Source organism: Seriola dumerili, unplaced genomic scaffold, assembly GCF_002260705.1.
Source record: "Seriola dumerili isolate Sdu_G_001 unplaced genomic scaffold, Sdu_1.0 BDQW01000468.1, whole genome shotgun sequence".
In the NCBI taxonomy this organism is placed as follows: Eukaryota; Metazoa; Chordata; class Actinopteri; order Carangiformes; family Carangidae; genus Seriola; species Seriola dumerili.
In genome coordinates this window covers 3981772-4002997 of record NW_019174723.1, presented here as the reverse complement: position 1 = coordinate 4002997, position 21226 = coordinate 3981772, and the positions used below count along the sequence as shown (strand labels likewise).

General features: G+C 39.3%; 3 protein-coding genes across 6 annotated transcripts in view; all 3 read right to left on the bottom strand.

Moving 5' to 3' along the window:
* Nucleotides 1–565, bottom strand: part of nckap5l (NCK associated protein 5 like) — a 59073-nt gene extending 58508 nt beyond the window's left edge. Inside the window, exon 1 of the mRNA XM_022763187.1 lies at nt 465–565. The gene's annotated coding sequence lies outside the window, so the exon portion shown is untranslated. The remainder of the gene's footprint in view (nt 1–464) is intronic.
* A 295-nt stretch (nt 566–860) lies between these two features.
* kansl2 (KAT8 regulatory NSL complex subunit 2) lies at nt 861–11561 on the bottom strand. Of its 2 annotated transcripts, none has more exons than XM_022763209.1 (10): nt 11504–11561; nt 9226–9483; nt 8946–9118; nt 8673–8787; nt 8159–8322; nt 7849–8012; nt 6851–6947; nt 5745–5998; nt 4073–4264; nt 861–2324 (listed from the first exon to the last, which is right to left on the bottom strand). In XM_022763209.1, exons 2-10 carry the CDS (start codon nt 9474–9476, stop codon nt 2235–2237), a joined length of 1500 nt encoding a protein of 499 aa, XP_022618930.1. In that variant the 5' UTR covers nt 9477–9483; nt 11504–11561; the 3' UTR covers nt 861–2234. The 2 variants fall into 2 exon arrangements, with proteins under 2 accessions (XP_022618930.1, XP_022618931.1); XM_022763210.1 differs by having other exon boundaries at nt 5755–5998.
* A 199-nt stretch (nt 11562–11760) lies between these two features.
* Nucleotides 11761–19763, bottom strand: ccnt1 (cyclin T1). 3 transcript variants are annotated; one of them, XM_022763201.1, is made up of 9 exons: nt 19591–19763; nt 18837–18918; nt 18601–18729; nt 17806–17866; nt 17039–17101; nt 16869–16923; nt 16496–16680; nt 16306–16376; nt 11761–16184 (listed from the first exon to the last, which is right to left on the bottom strand). In XM_022763201.1, the coding sequence occupies exons 1-9, from the start codon at nt 19761–19763 to the stop codon at nt 14871–14873; spliced, it is 2133 nt and encodes a 710-aa protein (XP_022618922.1). In that variant the 3' UTR covers nt 11761–14870. The 3 variants fall into 3 exon arrangements, with proteins under 3 accessions (XP_022618922.1, XP_022618924.1, XP_022618923.1); XM_022763203.1 differs by having other exon boundaries at nt 16517–16680; XM_022763202.1 differs by having other exon boundaries at nt 16869–16914.
* Between the last annotated feature and the right edge of the window lie 1463 nt (nt 19764–21226).

Sequence of the window (21226 nt, the reverse complement as noted above, 5' to 3'; positions counted from 1 at the left end):
TTCCTTTTCCATGTTCCCTTTTCAGGTTTCAACCCTCAAAACGAGGCTAAAACTGCGACAGGATGTATTTCCAGCCACCGTGTGTTGCAGTTTAACAGAAACCTATTTGGACTGGAGGAACTGGGCTCAAAAAAATGTCCATTTTTTTCTCGGGGACAGGCCCTCCTAACCCAAAACCCTGCACCGAAATGGGTCCCCTCCAACACGGGTAATGCTGTTACGCCCTTGCCCACAAGCAGGGAAAATGTAGGGAAGCACAGGGGCGTTTGATTTTAATAACATACTCAAGCAAGCTGCTCATATTTCTATCTTTATATCCGCACAGACCTTTACTTTCCTGGAGATGTTAAAACAATGAGAAGCATGCCAAACGCTCAGTGTCGGTATCCCAGCGAATCTCTCGACCAGACGAACATTACCGCACATGAAACCGCATTTTCCCTTTTTATGTTTTAAAAACTCACCTCATTTGGTTAGAAACCGGCGAAGACGACGCAGCCGGACCATGGTCAACTAAGGTAGAAATATACTAGTTTTTCTTAATAAGATCTATCCCTGTGCTCATTTTCTAGCGGTGTCCTCCTCTCCCTGCAGCAGCCGCTTTCTTTCTCTGCCTCGGCGTTCAGTGTTTGGGTTGAGGAAAAGTGATGTCATTGCATGAAATTGCGTTACCCGCCCCATTTTTTTTTTCAGAGGCTGTCCCATGCTGCCAAACATAACTTCACCATATACTTAAAAAGCTGCCCGTATATGTGGTTTTCTGTGCCTTAAAATATGCTGTGCACACTTAAAAATACTCCTGCAGCGACCATAAATCTGCTCAGATCTGGATATCATTAAGTCGAGCTCAACTACTGTATCAGAAAATAGTTTATTTGTGGATGAGATGTGAGTGTCCTTTTTTTTTTTGTTTTAACAGATGCAAAAATTCAACCCAGACAGAAACATGAAAACACAATAAATACACCCACATGACAAAGTAGTACAATCAATGAACATGTGGTCTAATTGTCTATTGGAAATGACCTGAAAACGTCATTCTTCTGCGGATGACCTCTATGAAAAGGTCAACTCTGTATCAGTCTTTGTGGAAATGAAACATGGGGAACACTTCGTAACACAGCCAACAACTTATTGTAGGTACCAATATGATATTTACTGTTTCCCACCGGTATTAAAAGGATAGCTTCACATTACTTATGGATTTCGACTGGTAAGTCTCATATTAGCTTTACAGTGAGTTTTTGAGGACTGAGGATTTTGTCCCAACTGTTACACTGAAATGGGATCTCTTTGTGGCAATTACAACCAGTGATGGTTTCAATATATATATAGGCATGTGATGTTTATGAAAGACTTGAAAATTGTGAACCTGTCCTTTAAATGTAGGTAGAGTGACAGCAAACAAGGGGAAAGGGGAAATGAATAATATTGGGACTAGTTTTTCTTACTGGGTATTAAAATATAAAAAGGGTATTAAGAGCTACACACTATATTCATCCCACATACCTTATTCTGTTCGTTCAAAATGACGACTAGATTCCTTATCAAACATTAAATATTAGCCATGTTTGATCCTCCTACATCTTTGTAATATTACTACATGACTTTCCTCCTCAGATGACAATAGAAACCTTCTATAGCTAAGGTATGTTAGTTTTCCACTCCAGCAAGCTGCTGCAGTGCTGGACGACCATGCCTGCTAGCAGCAAATTTTAGTTCAAGTATAGACCCAATTCTTAACTTGTTTTTATTTCAAATCATACAATGCCCTAGAGACGTGAGAGACATGAATAAATCACTGGAGTATGAGGGGCGTGCCCCTTTTTTATTTATGATTATCTCCTACACACTGCACTAATGTTTGTTAATGAATGAAACTACAAACTGTATTTTACATTATACAGTAATAAGGTATTTTGGCTTTAATATAATGTGTGGCTGTTGTCCCCTTATAACTCTTTTATTACACAAGTTTGTTAACACCATTTTTCCCAACTTTGGTTGTGTTTCTCAGTGCTGTACCCTGTAGGTAGCCTGAACTCTGAAATGTCTAACTGTGACTCCCATGTTCCCATGCTCTTGTTTTCATCCACTGTACCGACATTTTAAGCACCAGTAGGAATGGTATGTACCCGATTTCCCCAATGAGATGACCGTTATGACGGGCTGTATTATGAAGTCTTATAAAGTGAAACTTGTTCGTTTGATAATGCTGAAGAGGTCGAGTTTGTTCATCTGGGAGCATCAACTGTGGCAGCGTCGATGTCTTGGAGTGAATTATCAGTGGCGTCTTCTTCACCTCCTACAACCTCTGACACCACCTAGGTAGAAGAACAGGAAGTTTTTATTGGTACAGTTGATCTGTTTGTCTCCAAGGTGTCATTTTCTAGCTTACTCAACATACACTCAGTTAGTAGTTTATTGGGAACACCTAAAACTGCATCCTAATTCCATAGGCTTATAGAAAATCCTCCGTCATGAAGGTTTCAATGTTCAGTTTTTGTTAAAATTATGTTTAAGAGTTGTTGATTCAACTGTATAATAATTTTGGAGGCTGTAGTTTGTGGTGGTGTTGAAATACACTGCTTTATGTTGACAAGCATTATTTATTTTGTCCACCCCATTCAAATCAATGAGGATAAACTAAACAACCATTGTTTTGTTTTTATGTTGTTCCTTGGATGGCTCTTTTTATAGTTTAATGCTTTTATTATTAAGTTTAGTTTAATGTTGTTTTTACCTATGTTTTACTTTAACAGTATTCATCTCCCTTATTTCGGTAATCAGCTTAATTTGATAAGGGGAGGAGAGCACTGTAATCAGCATGTTTTTTATGGATGAATAAATTGAACCTTGACATGAGACAATACAGAATACACTAGTGAACTATGGTAAATAAAACATTTCTTCCAAGTACATTTTTGGGCTTTTTCTGCCTTTATTATCAGTTGATGATAGAGGACAGGAAGTGAGAGGAGAGATGGGAACAGCATGAAACCAAGTTGCTGGCTGAACCAAGAACCATTCATGTCAAATGCACTTTGCAAAAGTGGCAATCCATGTTACCCTCTTTTCACAGGACACAACACTGCCCACACCCTCCTCCCACTTGAAATCTTTCAGTGCAAAGAATTGCCAGGTCTATGGCCAAAGTTTATTGTTTTGCTACATGTTTAAAACATGAGTAGCACAGATGGATGAGGCAAGCAGAGACATGTCATTTAAGGATAACACAATTTCTCAATTCTGTCTGAAAACATTCGTCAGGTCTCCATATGGACATAACAGGTTTTGCTTGGTGTAAGCATTCCTTTTGGTTATACTGGTCATGAAGGGACCCCTTCCCAATGCACCTCTGATGTAACCCAGGTGCTAATATTATCACTGAAACTGGTTTTGCTTGCTGTTATTGTTCCGTGTGTTCATACAGATCCCTTCCTAACTTGTTTTCAATGACAGTGATCGGGGACAAAATCCACAGTCCTCATTCTATGCAAAAAAAAAACATTCCAACAGACAAGTAGGACAAATGAAGTAGCTTCCAAAGTTAGTCTTTTTAATCTTAAAGTTCTCAGTTTCCCTGGACAGTGTGTCCTTGCTGAGCTGCAGTGGAGGGATAACACCACAAGGGACCTTCGTACTGAAATGAATGCAACTCTGGAAGCTAGCAACTGGATTTGTCAAACCCAGACTGCTGGACCTTCATTAACTTATGATAAGCTTTAGAAAATATTTTTGCATGGGACAAGGACTGTGGATCCTGTCACCCATCACTGTAATTGGAGGCATGTTCGGATAGAATCTCTTAACGGTCAGTATGAACAGGAGGAATTATAGCAAGAAAAAGAAACTCTTAAATAAGCACTCAAATAGTGTTTTAAGACAGACTTAAAAACGTGAATCTATCCTTTAAGTTACATTTCTTTTCCCCAATTTACATTCATTGCATAATTTGACATGGCTTGAAACTGAAATTGTTCAGTCTGACACAGATTGTGACCAAGATTGTATTAGACCTGCCTCTAACAGTGTGACATACTACGAAGAAAGCCCCTAGTTAAGAGTTAACCTGGTCATCCATGATGGCATCCACATCTCTTTCTGAGGCATCCAGGTCGACCTGGTCTGGGTCTTCTCCAGTAAGGATGTCCATTGGGGCCTCAGCAATGGCTCTGATGGTCTGGTCCTCGAGGGCCAGGGCTGTGTCAAACTGAAGAGGGGACGGAGGGCCCTGCATACCATCCCCTTCCACATCCAGGTCCTGTATAACAGGAATATTTATGAAATCTAAATCTTAACATTAAACTTGTTATAGGAGCCATTTTCAGTTGTATGTATATATGTTTGTTTCATGTTTACATCACTGGTCATCAGGCATCCTTGTTTTGGTACAATTGATCCAGATATACTTAAAGAGGTCAATGCAATCAGTTTCAGGTGTTGCTGCTGCTCTGTGTATGAGAGAAACTTGCAGTTTTTGACTGTTTGTACCACACCTAGCCATTGTTTAAGCCCAATTTTATGTTTTTACATTCCAGAGATCATTTTATAACAAACGAACAACAAATGTGAGCTGTAAAGATCTGGGTAATAAATATGAACTTTTGATCATTTATTACAACACAAGTCACAACTAAATCATATAGTAGCAACAGTTTAATGTTGTTTTAAGAGCTGCAATAGTCACTACACTTAAATGTTAAAACACAAGTCATGTACCCATGGCTTCTTCAAAAGATGCCAGCAGTAGTATTTTAAGGATGCGTTCACACTTGTAGTGCAGTTCATTTGGTCCAGAAAAGAAACAGTTTTTTTTTTTTTTTAGTTCTGGTTCATGTTCACACTGACCTTTTTTTCCCCCAAATAAACCAAGAGCTGTAAACATGAAGTCATATGGACTGCCAGGTAAATAATGGATGTTACAGTTATGGCAACTGCTGCACTCATTTTACCATGGTAATACATAGCTCACTCTTGACAATTCATATGAATTTATGCTAAAAATCACTCACTCATATCACACAGTTCTAGCACCCACCCTCTTCAAGTGCACCAGAGTTAGGGAATTTACAAACCTGTAGTTTTTTTGTTTTGTTTTTTTAACCCTGGTTGTTTTCCCCTCATGATTTGATTCATTATCACAGATTTGAAAAGAGCAAACCGAAGCACTGAGACCCTTTAGAGGAAGTGGCTTCTTTCCAGTTAGACTCAAACTCATCGGCTCATTTGTAGAGAGAACTTGATCTGACCCAACCACAAAGTGTTCTCTGCACATCTGAGCTGAATGGCTCCCCATAGCCAGGTGCCATTTGATGCCAATGAATGGAATCAACATTTACTAGCAGCTATCTGGAGGACGAATCAAGGCTGAACCTAGATTAGCTATCAAGTACAATGCCTTCTTGATATTTGGGCAGATAAGACTCTCACTCCGGCCAGAGACACATCTAAGTGAATGTTGTCACATGCCTTTTAGTAATGCATTTTGGTTTACTTCTGTGTGAAAAGAAACCACACCAAGGGGAAAACACAGCAAGTTAACCAACAGAGGAAACAAACTATACACTTGATAACGCCCTTAGATTGAGAGATTGAGTTGGAACTGCACCAAAGACAGTAGCTGTGAAAGCATCCTAAAATACCAGCAATCCAGTATCTAATAATAAGTATGGAGCATGACATTTTTGTTACAGTACAAACACATTAGAGGAGAGTGGTTGGGCAAGAAAATATCTACGTACATCACTGAACTCTAAGGGAAGGCTCTCTGTGGGCTGAAGCTCTGCTGCACTCAGATACATGTCTTTGCTTGCAAGGGTGAGCTGATCCTGTGGTGGAGGTTCCTGCTCAGGCTGGTACATGGGGGGAGGCAGGGTGAGGTGAAGTGGGCAGCGAGGATCGTCAGACTGACCCATGTGCACGGTACGGTCACAGGGAACATCTTTCAGGCCTGGACACATTTTGAAAAGCACCTGATTGCTGTCCTGGTAGATGTCTGAGTATCTGGTTGTCAAGGAAAATGACTTGATGTACACACACATACAAATGAAAACTAGAACAAAACAGATAAAGAAACTGCCCCCACCAAGTGCTGACATGTGGACTTTGATTAAGAAACTTTAGCCTCTAGTACTACAATTCTTCCTATGAAAACAATCTTGCTGCATTATTCCTCAATATAAAGCTCCTTATTGTGTAGGTGCACAAGGTTCAACTCTATTAATGTTATGGCTGAGTAGTTTTGTACAACGAGTTACTGAGTTCTGTCTAAGCATAAACTTTGGGTTTGAACAATTTGTTCACAATGCAACACGGGTGTCTGGACAGTTTAATCACCATCTGTCTAAGGTGGCAAATATGCAGAACACAAATTTCAGTAGTGCAATGAATGATTTTGTTGTTCTTAGCTGATACGTTGAATTCTACCATGTAAACCCAGATGATTGATGAATGATTTGGGGTTAAAATAAAAGGCAAGTTGGGAAGATATTTTGTTCCTTCCAACTGAACTGATTAGCCCCTGTGTAACTCTGGGAAAAATCAACAGACCACAGGAAGGAGTTAATGTAGGCTCCCTTTGAAACCAGCAGCTACTGCAAGCTGCTGGTCTTGATTGGGGCCAAGATGAATATGGTTTAAAAAGAGAAAGACGAAGGACAGTTTAAATGAGTAGATAAACATGCAGTTAAGTTTGAAATGTAAACAATAAAAGCAAGTATAACCAAGCACTGTTTGAGAATGTAAGTTTTTCTTCCATTCAATACAGGAAAACTAATCTGTGGTTTCTTGTATGGAAGGGTCATGCTATTGGTGGCAAAACCCATATTGAAAACATCATTGAGGATACGTGAGAGACAGTGCCGGGTCATAGGCAGGCAGGGATTGGTACATCGGGTTCCCTCCACAAAGGAGATGCATTTCTCATAGACTGTTCTTGAGTGTGGCTACAACAGAGGAAAGAAGTGTTGGATAAAATCACACTACACAAGGGCAAAAACGATCAACCAAGAAAAGAGTATTTCTTTTACAACTATAATCATGCCTAAGAACATTATCATTCCTGGATGCCACAAAATGGTCAGAGGAAAAGCCTGACAATTGAGTGTAAGTGTCTGATGTCCTTCATGTAATGGGCTTTCCAAATCTCACATTTCTGCTGTTGCACTCAAATATGTTGAGCATAATCTTAAACCAAATGTATGTATTATCCCAATTCACTGTAGTAATCAACGTACTTGAGGACACTACCCCCCCAATATACATTTAAAGCACAAACCCCCATGTGTGATATATGTCAAGAATCCACAGAGCACTCAGTAGTGCCTGTCTGTAGTGCACTCAGCATTGAAAACTTTCTTTAAAAAAAATGCATCTCAGTAAATATGGGTAGCACATATATATCGGTGGTAGAGGCCCAATCTTACACTTCCATATAAAGTATTTGGTCTCACTTTCAATCAATTACATCTCTAATCAACTCATACAACACAGAATACACATTTAAAAAAAAAAAAAATACATATTGAGTATATTCTCCAACTCTGTGCGCCTTTATGGGAAAATGACATAAGGCACTGGATATCAGTTGTCAAAGGGACATCTGTATTTCTTTAGTAGTAATGTAGTTAAAGTTAAAACTGTTGACTTTGTCTGTGACTTTGATTTTAGTTCTGGAAAAAATTACAAACATAATTCCCTTCACCCTTGTATACTGGGGTGGTGGCAGAAGTTCACACATGTATATCATAAAAGCTGCACAGATAAACTATTCACATGCTAGACACCACTAAGAGTAAATGACTTTTTTGTGCATTGGTGAATTGACTCTTAAACATTAAATCGCACCTGAGGAGCTCCTTCTGTCACAGCCTGCCTCCTTTCCCTCAGCTGCCGGTGCAGCAGGGCTTCCACGCCATACCGACGACGGTATCGGCGCAGAGCTTTGAGCTTCTTCAGGTTCTCTCTTTCCTTCATTGACAGACCTTCAGGGCCTGTCAGCAGACTGCTCCCTGTTATCAACATAAACAAATACAGATAATTGCTAACGCCTGTGAACATAAAAGGGTGTGGGTTCATTTCCTAAAAAGAACTGTTGGAACAGCTATGTAAACAAGGCAAAATACATTTAGTTTGTGACCAACAGTTGTATATTCACCAAGAGTTTCGTGCTCCACTTTGCGGTTGTGCAGGTATCTGCGCTTTTTCTCCTTCAGCAGGTGCTGCAGGCGTTTGAACTGGTCAATGTAGAGGGACTGGAGCCTGATGAGTTTTTCTCGAGTGATGAGAGCCACCTCCTCTGCTGTGTATACTCCTGCATGTCTAAGAGACATTTTTACATCATTTTAGAATGTAAAGCTCCTCCAGTTCCTCAGTGCATTATGGGGCAGTACGCTACATCAACGGCATACTGAAAAGTCAAGTGTTTTTAGTATGCATACCGACTTTTTGACTTAACTTAAATTTGTTTCCAGTGTGCACACGATACATACACAAAATTTCCTCAGAATTAGTTTGTAACAGGGAACAGCTATTGCTTGATGCAAATGTTAAATAAATGTATTAAGCACCTTTAAAGTAAAGGTTCTTATTCACGCTACAATATAGTTCAAATAAAAATACAATAAGAGATTAAAGTAAACCTTTACAGATGGTTGAATAATTCAGCTTACTTCAGAGGATCCTCATGATCACTGTCAACACTGTCGGCTTCACTGTCAGGGTCTCCTCTCCATGTCTGGTCAAGTACCAATGGTCCCTGCTCCTCCTCACTCAGACTGTCCTCATCTGTCCAGATGAAACTTAGTTAAACATCAAAATTATATCTAAACATAGATGATAATGTCATCATCAATTTCCCCATACCTACACAGCAGAACAAATAAGAATCACGCCACTGACGTGTCTAGAGTTGACAAAATATTTCCCTGGAACTGACCATTTACCTAGAATACGACTTGCTTCAGAACGACCTCCGTCAAGGCTGTGTGTCTCTGCACGGTTGTATCCACTAAGCTGAGACAACAGTGCCTCTGGGGATGGACCGGAAGACGCCTTTCTCATCTGAGCTCGGAGAGCCATGGCATTCCTGCGAGCATGCTCTGCACAGAATGTCACTCTGAGAAACAGTCAGAGTAATTGGAGAAGAGGTGTCAGTAAACTGCTTGGATTTGTCATCAGGTATCTTATCACATAAAAGAAATTCAGACTCTGTTTTCTACTCACCCATCTTTCCTCTCGACTTTTGGTGCAGCGTTGGGGCAGCGCTTGCCATTCTTGGCAGAGACATAACTGCACTGCTTGTATGGGGCATTCTTGTCCTCAAGAATGTGTTTGATACAGAACTCCAGGCCTTCCAGACGGGGCTGAGAGCAGGGTCGCTGGGTGAAGGAGCAGGCCTGAGGCTCCTGAGGTCGGGGTGTCTGGGTCACCCGGTTCCGACTTGATGGCAAAACATGGATTCGTATCCTGTTCATTGCAACTCTGCAAAAATGATTAAGACAGTGAGTATTTTGATAATTAATCATTTGATCCATTCTTTCAAGCAAAAGCAACAAACATTTGCTGGTTCTAAAAAATTAGGATTTACTGCCTTCCTCTGTCTTGCATGACAGTAAACCATATGTTATATCACCTAGAAAAATACAAGGGACCTTTTCATTATTTTTATAGGTTCAATGATTCTGAAATTGAGATCAAAACTACGATACATGCATCTATAATGTTATGTCGTGATACCAGCAAACAGAACCACAAGCACTCATTACGTTACAAATGCAGCAAACCTGATTTCTTTTTTCACAACTAACACTATAATGCATGTAAATTAGGGAAATTAAAATTCTATTTAAATTATGGGCAAGCTGTATATTTTCTAACTATTACACATTACACCTGTTTTATTGTCTTAAAACTGCATGCCTCACGTGACTATTAATGATCAAGAGATCCGGTCTGCATAAAAACTGGGCTAGTGTAATTAGCTCAAGATAATAACCCTGAGATGGCAGACCTCCTGGGTACATTCAAGTCAGAAGTGTGGGAAGATTTTTTGTTATCCCCACCCAAAAACACAGGTATGAACTTAATCTTGGCTCAAAAGAAAATCAAACCGAACCGTAGATTTGGTGAATCGTTACACTTCTAGTTATTTTCTGGCATTTTATAGACAAAAGGTTTATATGGACTATGGTTGCAAGAGCTACACCAACTACTAGAGATTAAAGTAGTGGCCAACTGATTAAATATAATCAGAAAACCATTTCAGCAAATTCATTTTTTAATACATTTTTGAGCAAAAATATCCCTGGTTTGAAGTCTGTTGCCTGATTTTTGTTATTTATGGCAGTAAACCTGAATATCCTTGAGTTTTTTTCTGTTTGTTGGACAAAACCAGATATTCAAAAATATCCCCTTGAAGAAAATACAATGGACATCAGAGGATTGTCTTACATTTTGTAAACAAACAATTAAGAGTTAGACTAACAACTAAAGATGAAAGCAGTATCTGATTGCCAGAAAATTAGTTAGACAACTATTTTGATGATCAATTAATCGTTTCAGACATTTAAAAAAAATCCCAAATATTTCCTGGTTTCTAATCTGCAGCCTTGTGATGCTAGATGCACTAAACCAGATATATGAAATTATGACCACGAGCTCTGGGAGAATACAATGGACGTTTTAGGGTTTTAAAAAAATATACATATTTGCAGACAAAATGATTCAATTTAAATGTGGAGGCTGGGAGATACTCTAACTGCATAATACAAATAAAATTTGGGCTGAATCAGATATCACAAAGACATGTAATTGCGGGCGATGCTTTAAAGCAGAGAATTTGACATAAAATACACACATTTTATGAATCCAAGTGGCTTATTTAGCCGTTTAATAACAAATTGGGTCCAAAGTTCAAAGATGTTCAAGTATGGTGATTTTTTAAAAGGCAGGATCCAAACACAACTATATGAATCTTAAGTAATAAACACCATGTTTATGACAGTTATGACACAAAGAGATTACATTTAACTATTGTTATTCATCATATTAAGTTAAGTAACGTAGCAGGCGGTGGCAGGTCAAGTGGCTTGTCATATTCCGATCAAGTTTCTGAAGTGTTTGTGTTAATTTAACACACGATACATATAAACAACGGTTATACATCCCAAAGCAATCACAGCCTTACTAACTTATGGGTGGAAATGTTTTCATTGCAAATATAAATGTAGTAGAAGTACATTCCTCTGTGCTGAACAAATCTAACCAGGCGCCACACCACGCTTTAGCCCGCCTCTCTTTACTGCGTCACTCTTTCACTTATTGGGTCGCCATCTTTGTTAAGAGTTGCTAACACTAGCTAACCGCTAATTTTCACAATTCACGGCCAAGAACCGAATTCTACAAACCGCTGACAACAGATAGTCGTTTTTCTCAGTATCGTCGAAATGCTGCAGTGCTAGAAGACGACTATATCCTCGTTTTTGTGTTTATAGTCGCTTACCTTCCTTTCAACCGTCCGATCGAGTCTGGCTCCCGCAGTGCACTATACCGATTTTCTAACGTTGACTAATAACTGCCACAACTGCTGCAGTTTCACACTGGCCCCGCCCTCTCGAAGCTCTGATTGGCCAAAGCTTCAAGAGTTCAATGTATTTCATTGGCCAATCTAGTTGCCACTCAAAGTACCATCAACCATAATATTTATTACATATTGCAGCAGTGAAGTTTTACAAAAACATGCAATGCAACAAGCGTTTTCTTAAAATATTTATTGACTTTAATTGAGAATAAAGCAACCACATTATATAAAAAACAGTGTTTACATACACTACCAGTGAAAAGTTTAAAAACACCCTCCACGTTTCCAGTTTTATTATTGGAAATTTGAGCAGGACAGTGGTTAACCTTAAATGGTGCAAAGGTAAACAGTAAACTTTTTCGGTGACCAAAAACTGAAAAATCAAAAAATTTCCTAAATAACAGGTATTTTTCAGGTTTTGTGAATTACATTCACTTACTGCTTTCCTGCAGTAATGGAAGTAAATGAAGCCTTGAAAGTTAATGCAAACAATTCCTACAGGTCCCCAAACATTTGTTGATGACTTGCAAACCCTCTGTCTGTACAACGGCAGTGCTCAAACAAACTGTGTTACTACACCCCTGCATTATTAGGACAATAATGTACTGCAGGAACGAGTACTGTATATTGCTATCAGAATGGTGAGAACAAGGCAAGTAACACAGGAAGGCAGACTGGTTGGCCGGGGGTTCATTCTATAGCAAAGCAATGTCCCAAAACACTGAAAAAAAAGAACTAGACACTGGATTCATATGATGGAAGACCAGCACAGTCTCCAGACTTAAACGCCATCGAGCTGGTTTGGGATGAACTGGAACGCCACAAGTTTATTCAGCTGAGTCAAAAATTTAGATTAAATTTATAGGATATAGGATTCCATTATTCCTTTTCATAATCTTTATTATTCATTTGTTCTATGCTTTCATTTCAGAAACACTGAGACATTACACTGTAAACTTCAGTAACAACTGGAAAAGGGGGTGTTCTAAAACCTTTAACCGGTAGTGTATAACCTTTTAACTGAAAAAAAAAAAAATCCCAAAATGTTTCATTTCCAGACCTGAGTGTCACTAAAAACACCAAGACGTGAAAAGACATGAAAACTTATTGTAGCTATGTGATTTTGCATTGTTAGGTTGCATGAGTGTCTTCCGTTCTTCTCACATATGGGTTTATTTTAAAATTGCGTGTCCTTTTGTATAACTTTCTCACAGCATTAAGTTAATACTTAAATGGGAAGATTTGTCCAGATTAAATTAAACAATTTTCAAAAATGGCAATGATATATTGGACGTCTATTCTAATAGTCTAACCATAATACATTTAACACTTGGTCAATTGCATTGTAGGCAATCCTACTGAGATAAATATTCAGTGCATTTACTGTTTCCCTGTTACAACCAAGAGTTGAATAACTAATAAAACCTCTGCTGCCTGAGCAAAGAGCTGTATTCTTTCAGCATATCTTCCATATATCAAGGGAACAAAAATATTTTACAATTGTATGGCTGATTTGTTGTACTGCATTACTGTGAACTGCCTAAAAGAAATTGTTGATTACAAACTGAAACACACAGAAAGCAGGTTAAGAGCAGTAACACTATACAATCAAAACCATATAAAGCTTAATATGAATTAAATGTACAGATGATACCCGATTCTCTTGCCAACAAATAGCACCTCTTCGACCATTTTGCTCCAACACAAAATTTAAACATTAAATCAGATTAATTACAGTATTATACTTCATGCTCATGACCCTGTAGTGGAGGTATGTCAATAACCTGCTTTGCCGTGTATGATTTTACACAACTAAAGAACACATGCAACATTTTTTGATGAATCATGGCTTGTGGAAGGGTTACAAACAACAAACTGAAACTGAATATCCACCAATTTAGTTTGAAGGTATGGAGTCAAAAGACAGCTTTAACATGACTAAATTGAAACAGCGTGAATTGTCAGGTGTACACTGCAGTTTACACATTTGAAACATCCCCACAGGAAATGCATAAATGAAAGACAACCATAAAGACAGACAGATGGCCTACGATCAGTCATTGATAATCTGTATTGTGAATACTTTGTTGTACACTGTGCTCGATATGGTCACCACAAAGTGAGAACCAGCACAAAAAAATAAAAAAATTTGCCTTAGTTTCAGGGTGAAAATGTTGTGTATCCATAAATGCTGCATATTTATATCTTTTAATGTAATTGTGATCACCCCAAAAAGACTCCCTCTTGAGGAAACAGATGGACAAGTCAGCATAAGAACTCATTTCTTCTCTCGAGAGATTTTTTTGTTGGCAATTCCTTCATTGTGACCATACCGGGTAGATATGTTTGAACTCTCTGAACCCTTTGATAAACCATAAATGTATATGCTTGGTATGAACTTTGTCCATTAGTGTAATTATTACAGAACTGAATGTGAATATTTTACAACCATTTAAAACAATGACTGCAACACTCCAAATCTTAAAAACAAAAAAGTACAAGCTTCCTCAATTTACATTTCTTTTTTTTTGCTATTTTTTTATAACAAAATGTAAAAAATATTTCATGTTTGTTTTAAACATTTTACAATCTTTGTACAAGTTTACCAAATAATGCAGGAAACAAAATAGATAAAACACCGGGGGGGGGGCTTTCACCTTTTTTTGAGGTTATGGCTGAAGAAGAAAATATTTTTTTAAAAAAAGACAAAAATATTGAAAAGATGGCTTTGGAGACATGCACTCTCAAACTAGCCTTTACAGTCTTGATGAAGAAATATCCCTCTGGCCAAAATGAACATAGAGGGGAAGCCTTAAAAAAGGTAGAAAAGGGGACTATGTTTTTTTTTTTTTTAAGTATTCAATTAATAAATAACATACTATAAAAACATTATAAAAAGACAATCGGTAAGAAGACATAACAGGTATGTGATGGAAATCTTTTAGTTTCCTCATGATTTCAAGACAATGACTTCCTTTAAAAACAGTAATCAGGTCCCATCATCACATTTCATTTGAGTAAAGAATAAAAGAAAAAAAAAAAAACTTATCTACACTTTGCTGTAATTTTTTTTCTCACATTTTGCAAGCTTTTCAAGCCTCTCATTATTGCCCCACTGTAAAATGAAAAATTAATTTATCTCACCAGTACATTTCTCTGCTGTCACACCGAAGCCCATTAAAAAACGTTGGGTGAGTTTTTAAAAAAAATTATTCAATACTTTATGTAACAAGATGGATGTTTGTGATGTCAAGCACAATGTACATAATAACATCTCCTGATCAGGAACTCATTTGGGTAACGGTGGCAGTGGTGGAGGTGGTTCTGAAGGGAGGGGTGGGGGTCTGGGGTTGTTCCCTCTGGAGCCACTGCTGTACCGAAAGTCCCCATATTGGGATCTATAGTCAAACATGGACGGCTGGGACGGCTGGACCCCTTGTGCGCTCAGAAGAGAGTTTAGCATTTCAAAAGTGTCCTGGTACTCATTTGACTGGGCTCCGCCCGCCGCACCATGCCCATTAGTGTCTGTCTTGTCACTTTTGGAGTGCGAAAAGCTCCCTTGGTGGTGGGGAAGGCCCAGAGCAGGAAGAATGTCAGGACCGTGCCCCAGAGTTTGCCCAGATGAGGAAGACAGGGACGGTAGCTGGTAGGGATTCCTAGAGGACTTGCTGACTTTTGAGGCAGGGTGAGAGCCTGCTGTGCCATCCTGGGAGTGTGTCCTCTTACGTGATGTAGAAGAGGATGAAGAGCTTGTTCTAGAGGAGTCGCTAGGGACTTTTTTGCTGCTTCCTACTGCCCCACTGGAGCTAGATGAATGTTTATGTGAAGAGGAAAGGGAGGCACTGCTAGAGGAGGAGGAGTGGTGGTGGTGATGATGATGGTGGTGGTGATGATTAGACCGTTCCCTGTGCTTGTCCCTGCTCTTGCCCTCCTCTCCTGAACTCCCCCTTTGCTTCTCAGGCACTCGTATTCGGACTTTGATGTCCTGATCTTGACCTCGGGTGCTGCTGCTGTGCCCACTGCCTCCCCCCCCTGCTACAGGGAAACGCATTTTCAGAGAGCTCCTGTCGTGCCTCTCCTTCTCCAGGGGGATTTTCAGAATTATGGGCGAAGGGCTGGACATGTCAGAGGAGGAGGTGCTGGACTGCTGGTGATGATGCTGCTGCTGCTGCTTCTCCTTCCTCTGCTGCTGACCAATGAGAGCCTGGGCAGCATTAGCATAGTCCCTCTTCACGCTGGCCTCCATGTTCTCCAGCTTCCTCTTCTGGGCAGCCAGGACATCTGCATTCTTGGCACGGTACTCGCTTAGTGATACTTTAGCCGGGGCATGGACCTCATGGTTGGGCGGCTGCTGCTGTTGTTGCTGCTGCTGCTGCTCAGATCCAGCCTGACCTTTTCCACTCCAAGTCTGAGCGCTGCCAGAGGCTCCCCTCTCCTTATCACCCATGGATGAGGAAGAAGAGGCAGACGGCGGAGCTGAGAGGCTCATCAGACCTGCCACAGTACTCTCAGATGAAGCCATAGAGATCATACTCATCATGGTGTCCCTCTGGTCACCCTCCTCTTGGACCTTTGGCTTGACTTTGGGTGTTTGACCTCCAGCCTTGAAGGCAAGAAAACCGACAATTACTGTTAAGTGAGTCAATTAAAAATGCCCACAGGATGCAGGATGCTGTGCTCTGTAGGTTACAAAGGACCAATGGGGGGAAAAAAAAAAGATGTACCTTCCAATTGCGAATCCGTTTCAAGCGGCTGGGTGTTTTTTCCAGAATCTGCAGGAACTCATGTGTGAGCTCTGAGGGAAGTTACATGTTATAGTTTAATGTTATTAATCCCCAACATTTATCATATTAACCTCTAGCGGTTGTAAGACCTTAGGGTCCTTCTCAAACACATTTTTCCTGCTTGTATTACCAGGTCCTTTGCAGCACATACCATCCAGCAGTTCCAGGGTGACTGTGGGATCAACATACTCCCACCAGTGTTTGCCGTCCGTAGACACGGGGATCTCCCAGTTGGACCATTTGCAGGCGAGGTGGATGCACACGCAGGCCACAACTGGCGGACTATACTGCAGGCAGAACGTGGTCAAGTGCAGACTACGTGGCAGGATATGTCCCAGAAGGAAGAAAAAACAGAAACAGGAGGAGAAAGAACAGACATTCAGTATATTGAGTTTGAGGATTATACTAAATACACTCAAAAGATATGAAAAAATGCTCCACCATTTTATTCTTCATATCAAAAGAAACAATAGCTAATGTTTTACAGTAAACTGTAAATATACCTGTTTGTAGCCATAAAGTATGATGTTTGAGCCAAATCCTTGCTCGCTGGAACAACAACAGAACAAAGAAATACACTTAAAACCTGCAAATTAATAAACGAATGAGCTAGCTTAAAATCATGCTGAATTATCAAAACGGAACTTCACAAAATCGAAGAGTTGATACTCACCTCTGACAAGCTGAGTGCACTTGACAACATGAGTATGTGGATGGTCAATGGTGATTTCAAAAGCTGCAATAAAAAGGGGACAAAAATAGGCAGAGTTTAATAAAGAAAAAAAATATAAGCACCAGACAGTAGTATCTAATCAGATTTCCATGATAAAGATTTTTTTCCCCATTCAGTAGTAATCACTAACAAAGGTCCCTGAAAATCAGAAAATGAATACTGTTACTAAATGTTGCAAAGGATGTAGAATATCACTTTGCGTGGGGTCTTCTGATAACATCCTGGACAACATGAAAATGTTAACTGTTGAATGTGAAAAACATTAATGGCATGTCAGTTAATTTTACAACTTATTTCTGGACTCTTGTTCTGGTGCATGACAGTGAATTCAATCGAAGCCAATGTTATTTTCTTCAACTCCAAGCTTGAAAACATGGCATAGGATTAAGCAGTCTGTAGCGAACATACTAAAAGCCACTGTTGATAATGCAGCAAGTCATCACAAAGACCTACTACAAATGGCTAAAAAATATGAAGGAAAAAAGGAAATGTGAGGTGTTAAGGACATAAAACAAAAGAGGAAAAACGGCTAATTTAACGCCGGGTAAAGCGATGCTAATATGAAGCATGAGTGTGTGTCACTTTCCAGTGCGTCTAACCACTTATGGGGTTTCTGTGGACAAAAATAAAAAAAGGTTAGCACTATTTTTATAATCACGTGTTTCTGGAGGGAAATCAAGGGACCCGGGTCTTCCTTCCCAACTTACCCAAGGTCTGGAGTATTATGCTCTCAAGAATGACCAGGTCTTGGGCTTGTTGCAGGTAGGCCTGAGGTTGAGAGGACAGGCACGTTACTCACTGGGCGCCCTCTATCCGTTGTCAAACAAGAACAACTGGACACACTATGTGATGTCTGACCATTCATATGAATGATCTCTACGTTAAAAATAAAAGGTCCGGTTGCTGATGTTCAAACATATTAAACCTACCTTTCTTGTAGGACTGACTTAAGCTACGTAGCAAGTACAGATGCTTTTGTTTTACAACTAGTAGACATCACATTACCTGCATGACTGAAAACCTACAGACACTGAAATGCATTTCGTCTTTTGACCCACGTATCATGCAACATCGACATATGAGGTAATAAAAGCTCATTATTAAACACCTCATCATGTAGTTGTACCCAGTTCAAATGCAATGTGAAACTCAAGCATACAAAAAGAAAATTAAAATAGCTGGTAACCTTATTCCAAGATAGATTAGATTTTAAAACATCAGGAGAAGTGAAATGTGATGACAAGTGTCACAAATTGGAGCAATGAAAAAGTCAGTGGCCGACTCAAATCAAATGTCAAAGTGCATCTACAAAGAAAAGTTTAAATCCAAATTGTTGTTTCTGAATGACCACACATACAAAAAACAGTACAATTAGTAAACCAAAAATAACCTGCACAAATTACACTTACATTTCACAGTAACTGAACTGTATTATTGCAGGGATCCCCTATCATGTAAACACATTAAGTGACAAGGAAAAAATGCGAGTATTTTTCACTTACATCACTGCGCACATCAGGTGAAGGGTCCTGAGGATTGAGGCATGCATGAGCCACTTTGATAACATGTTCCAGCTTTCGGGGCTGTTCCTCAACCTTAGCTGCAAGGAAGAGAGCTGCAGGAGCAATAACCTGGCATGGGGAAACCAGAAATACCAAAATAAAGTTCATGGGATGGCAGATTAACATATTGAAAGTAACATCAGGAGTTTCAGGTGACCATGACAAACAATACTTACATTTCTGTGAAATCTGGTGAAAGACTGGACCATGTAGAATCGATGCATGTACACAATAGCTGTATTAATTGTAAGTTGGGACCTGATGTATTGCAGTTAAGGACAATGTGGTAAAAAGCACTAAAACACTTGCGATTGTGTAAAGGGGTTATGACTTGAATAATTAGTTTCAACGTGAAATAACATAACTGAAGAGTTTCAATTTAGCTAATAACTCATAAAAATAAGCATTACATTAGTCTGTTATCACATTAGTGGCAGAACAACAAGTTGAAACTCCAGCTAGCTTCACATCAATCTGAGGTTAGCCGGAAGCAGTCATTATAAATAAAATATTGAGGGGTTGACCCTAAACGTGTAAATCGTTAAACACTTAGACTAAAAACACAATGTTCCTAGACATATAACACACTCTGCTACGCTACAGATTTTCTTCATAAGCATTTACAGCAAGAGGTGAAGCTAATGCTAACGTCCTGAAGGCCCGCCGACCACAGGCCTTCACGGCCCCGGTTCAGCCTACTACGCCGCTCGGAGGTAACGTTAGCAAGCTATCGTGGACACGACAAAATTACAAACCACCACACGATACAGATGGGAAACACAACAACAAACTACAGGCCTTCGAACGAAACACAATAACAAACACCGGCGGCGGTCTCAGCCGAACCGGCTTCACGAGAAGCTAAACCTCGCTAGCTAACAAGCTAACGTAGGCTAGGTGAGACGCAAGTCGACCCACGACAAAAGATACACATTGAGCCGCTGTCCCATGTCCTGGAGCAGATTCGCTGCCTGTTGTCTGTAGGACAGTTCCTTGTCGGGATCAAGTCCAGCTCGCCGAGATGGGCTGTTGTCGATCTGTTGTCGTGTGTAGTACCATTTGTTATTACAGCTTGCAGGGAGAGAACGAAACGAAGCCGCCATCACTAAGAAGGACGAGAGTTTAAAATTTCTGCGCGTCACAGGAACATACGTCACATCGAGAGTGGGGGTCGGGGGCGGGGGGTGGGTGCGGGGCGGGGCGGGGGGGGGTGGGTGGGTGGGTCGGGAGGATTATAATTCCGTTAGTGACCAGCAGGCGGCACTAAAACTCCCCAACAATTTTTTCCCTGGCATTTGTTTTTGTTTTTTTTTAATTACTGTTAAATATGTGCTCTTTGGTTTTTATAGTGTTTGCAATATAAAACAAAAACTTTTATATAATAAATCTTTTTATTATCTTAGAAATAGCTAATGTCCACAATGTTCATTTTATTACACAACAGAAAATCAACTTTTCATTAATGAAATACAACAGTACAATCGAGGCATAGTGCTCTACCAGCCCCAAAACATTAAAGAATATGTGTAAATTATTCAATCATTTATATGAACTATTAAAGCCTCATGTTGAACTTTTTGTTCAAAACTTGTTTAATTGAACTTCAACCCCTGGAGCATTTCATTTAATTGTTTATTAGTTTTGTAATTTAAAAAAAAGTCACAATAGTATCACAAAAAGAAGAAAATACCATTTTCCTACAACTTTATGTTCCCACTAGACAATCTGACCAAATTTTTTTTGACACTTGCTATGATACACTTTCATGTCTTCTGTTGCTGGTGCTGAAAACACTTTGTATGAAGCCATAGGTTAGAAAGCCATCACTTTTTTATATCTGGGTCCACAACAATTTAATGGCATGTACAGTCCCTGTTAAGTCTCAAGTCTTCATAAGCAATCTGCAAGTCAGTTACAAGTCTTCCAGGTCTCTGCATGCTAGTACATAAAACACCATTAGAACACTTTATTTTTATAGCTGAGACCAATTTTGATTAATGCATTGGCTGGAAAATTAAATAAATTAGGTTGTGAGAATGTGCAAAGCTTATCTTCAGATGTCAAACTAATTTCTTAATGTTCCTGGATCTCATCAGGTCAAAACATGACACCAGAATGTTTTTTGTATCAAGTTTCAAATAGTCAAGTATAAGTAAAGTTTATATGTCCTACATTTTGTGATCTCAAGTGTAAAGCTCTGTGAGTACCTAACAGAGGCCAAATCAATATTGAGTGCAGTGCATTATCCCAAAACAAGAACTTAAAATTTGTAAAGTGCCATGCCGTAAAACTGTCTGAGGAGCTGGAGTACTGAGCTTTTGTTTTTGCTTTTGTGTAACTTTACTTATATAGCTCACCACTAATTCAGTGTCCAAATCAAGAATCATGATGACATTGTACATGTATGGCATTTCATGTGGCAAAAGCAGTCAAAAATTATATTTCAATATTGTATAATAATCCTCAGACTTGAAAAGAAATATTATTATACCTCATTCTAATTTAATGAATGATAATGAACATAAAAAAAGATATTCAAATTAAATTTTTGATAACTGTGAGTTTC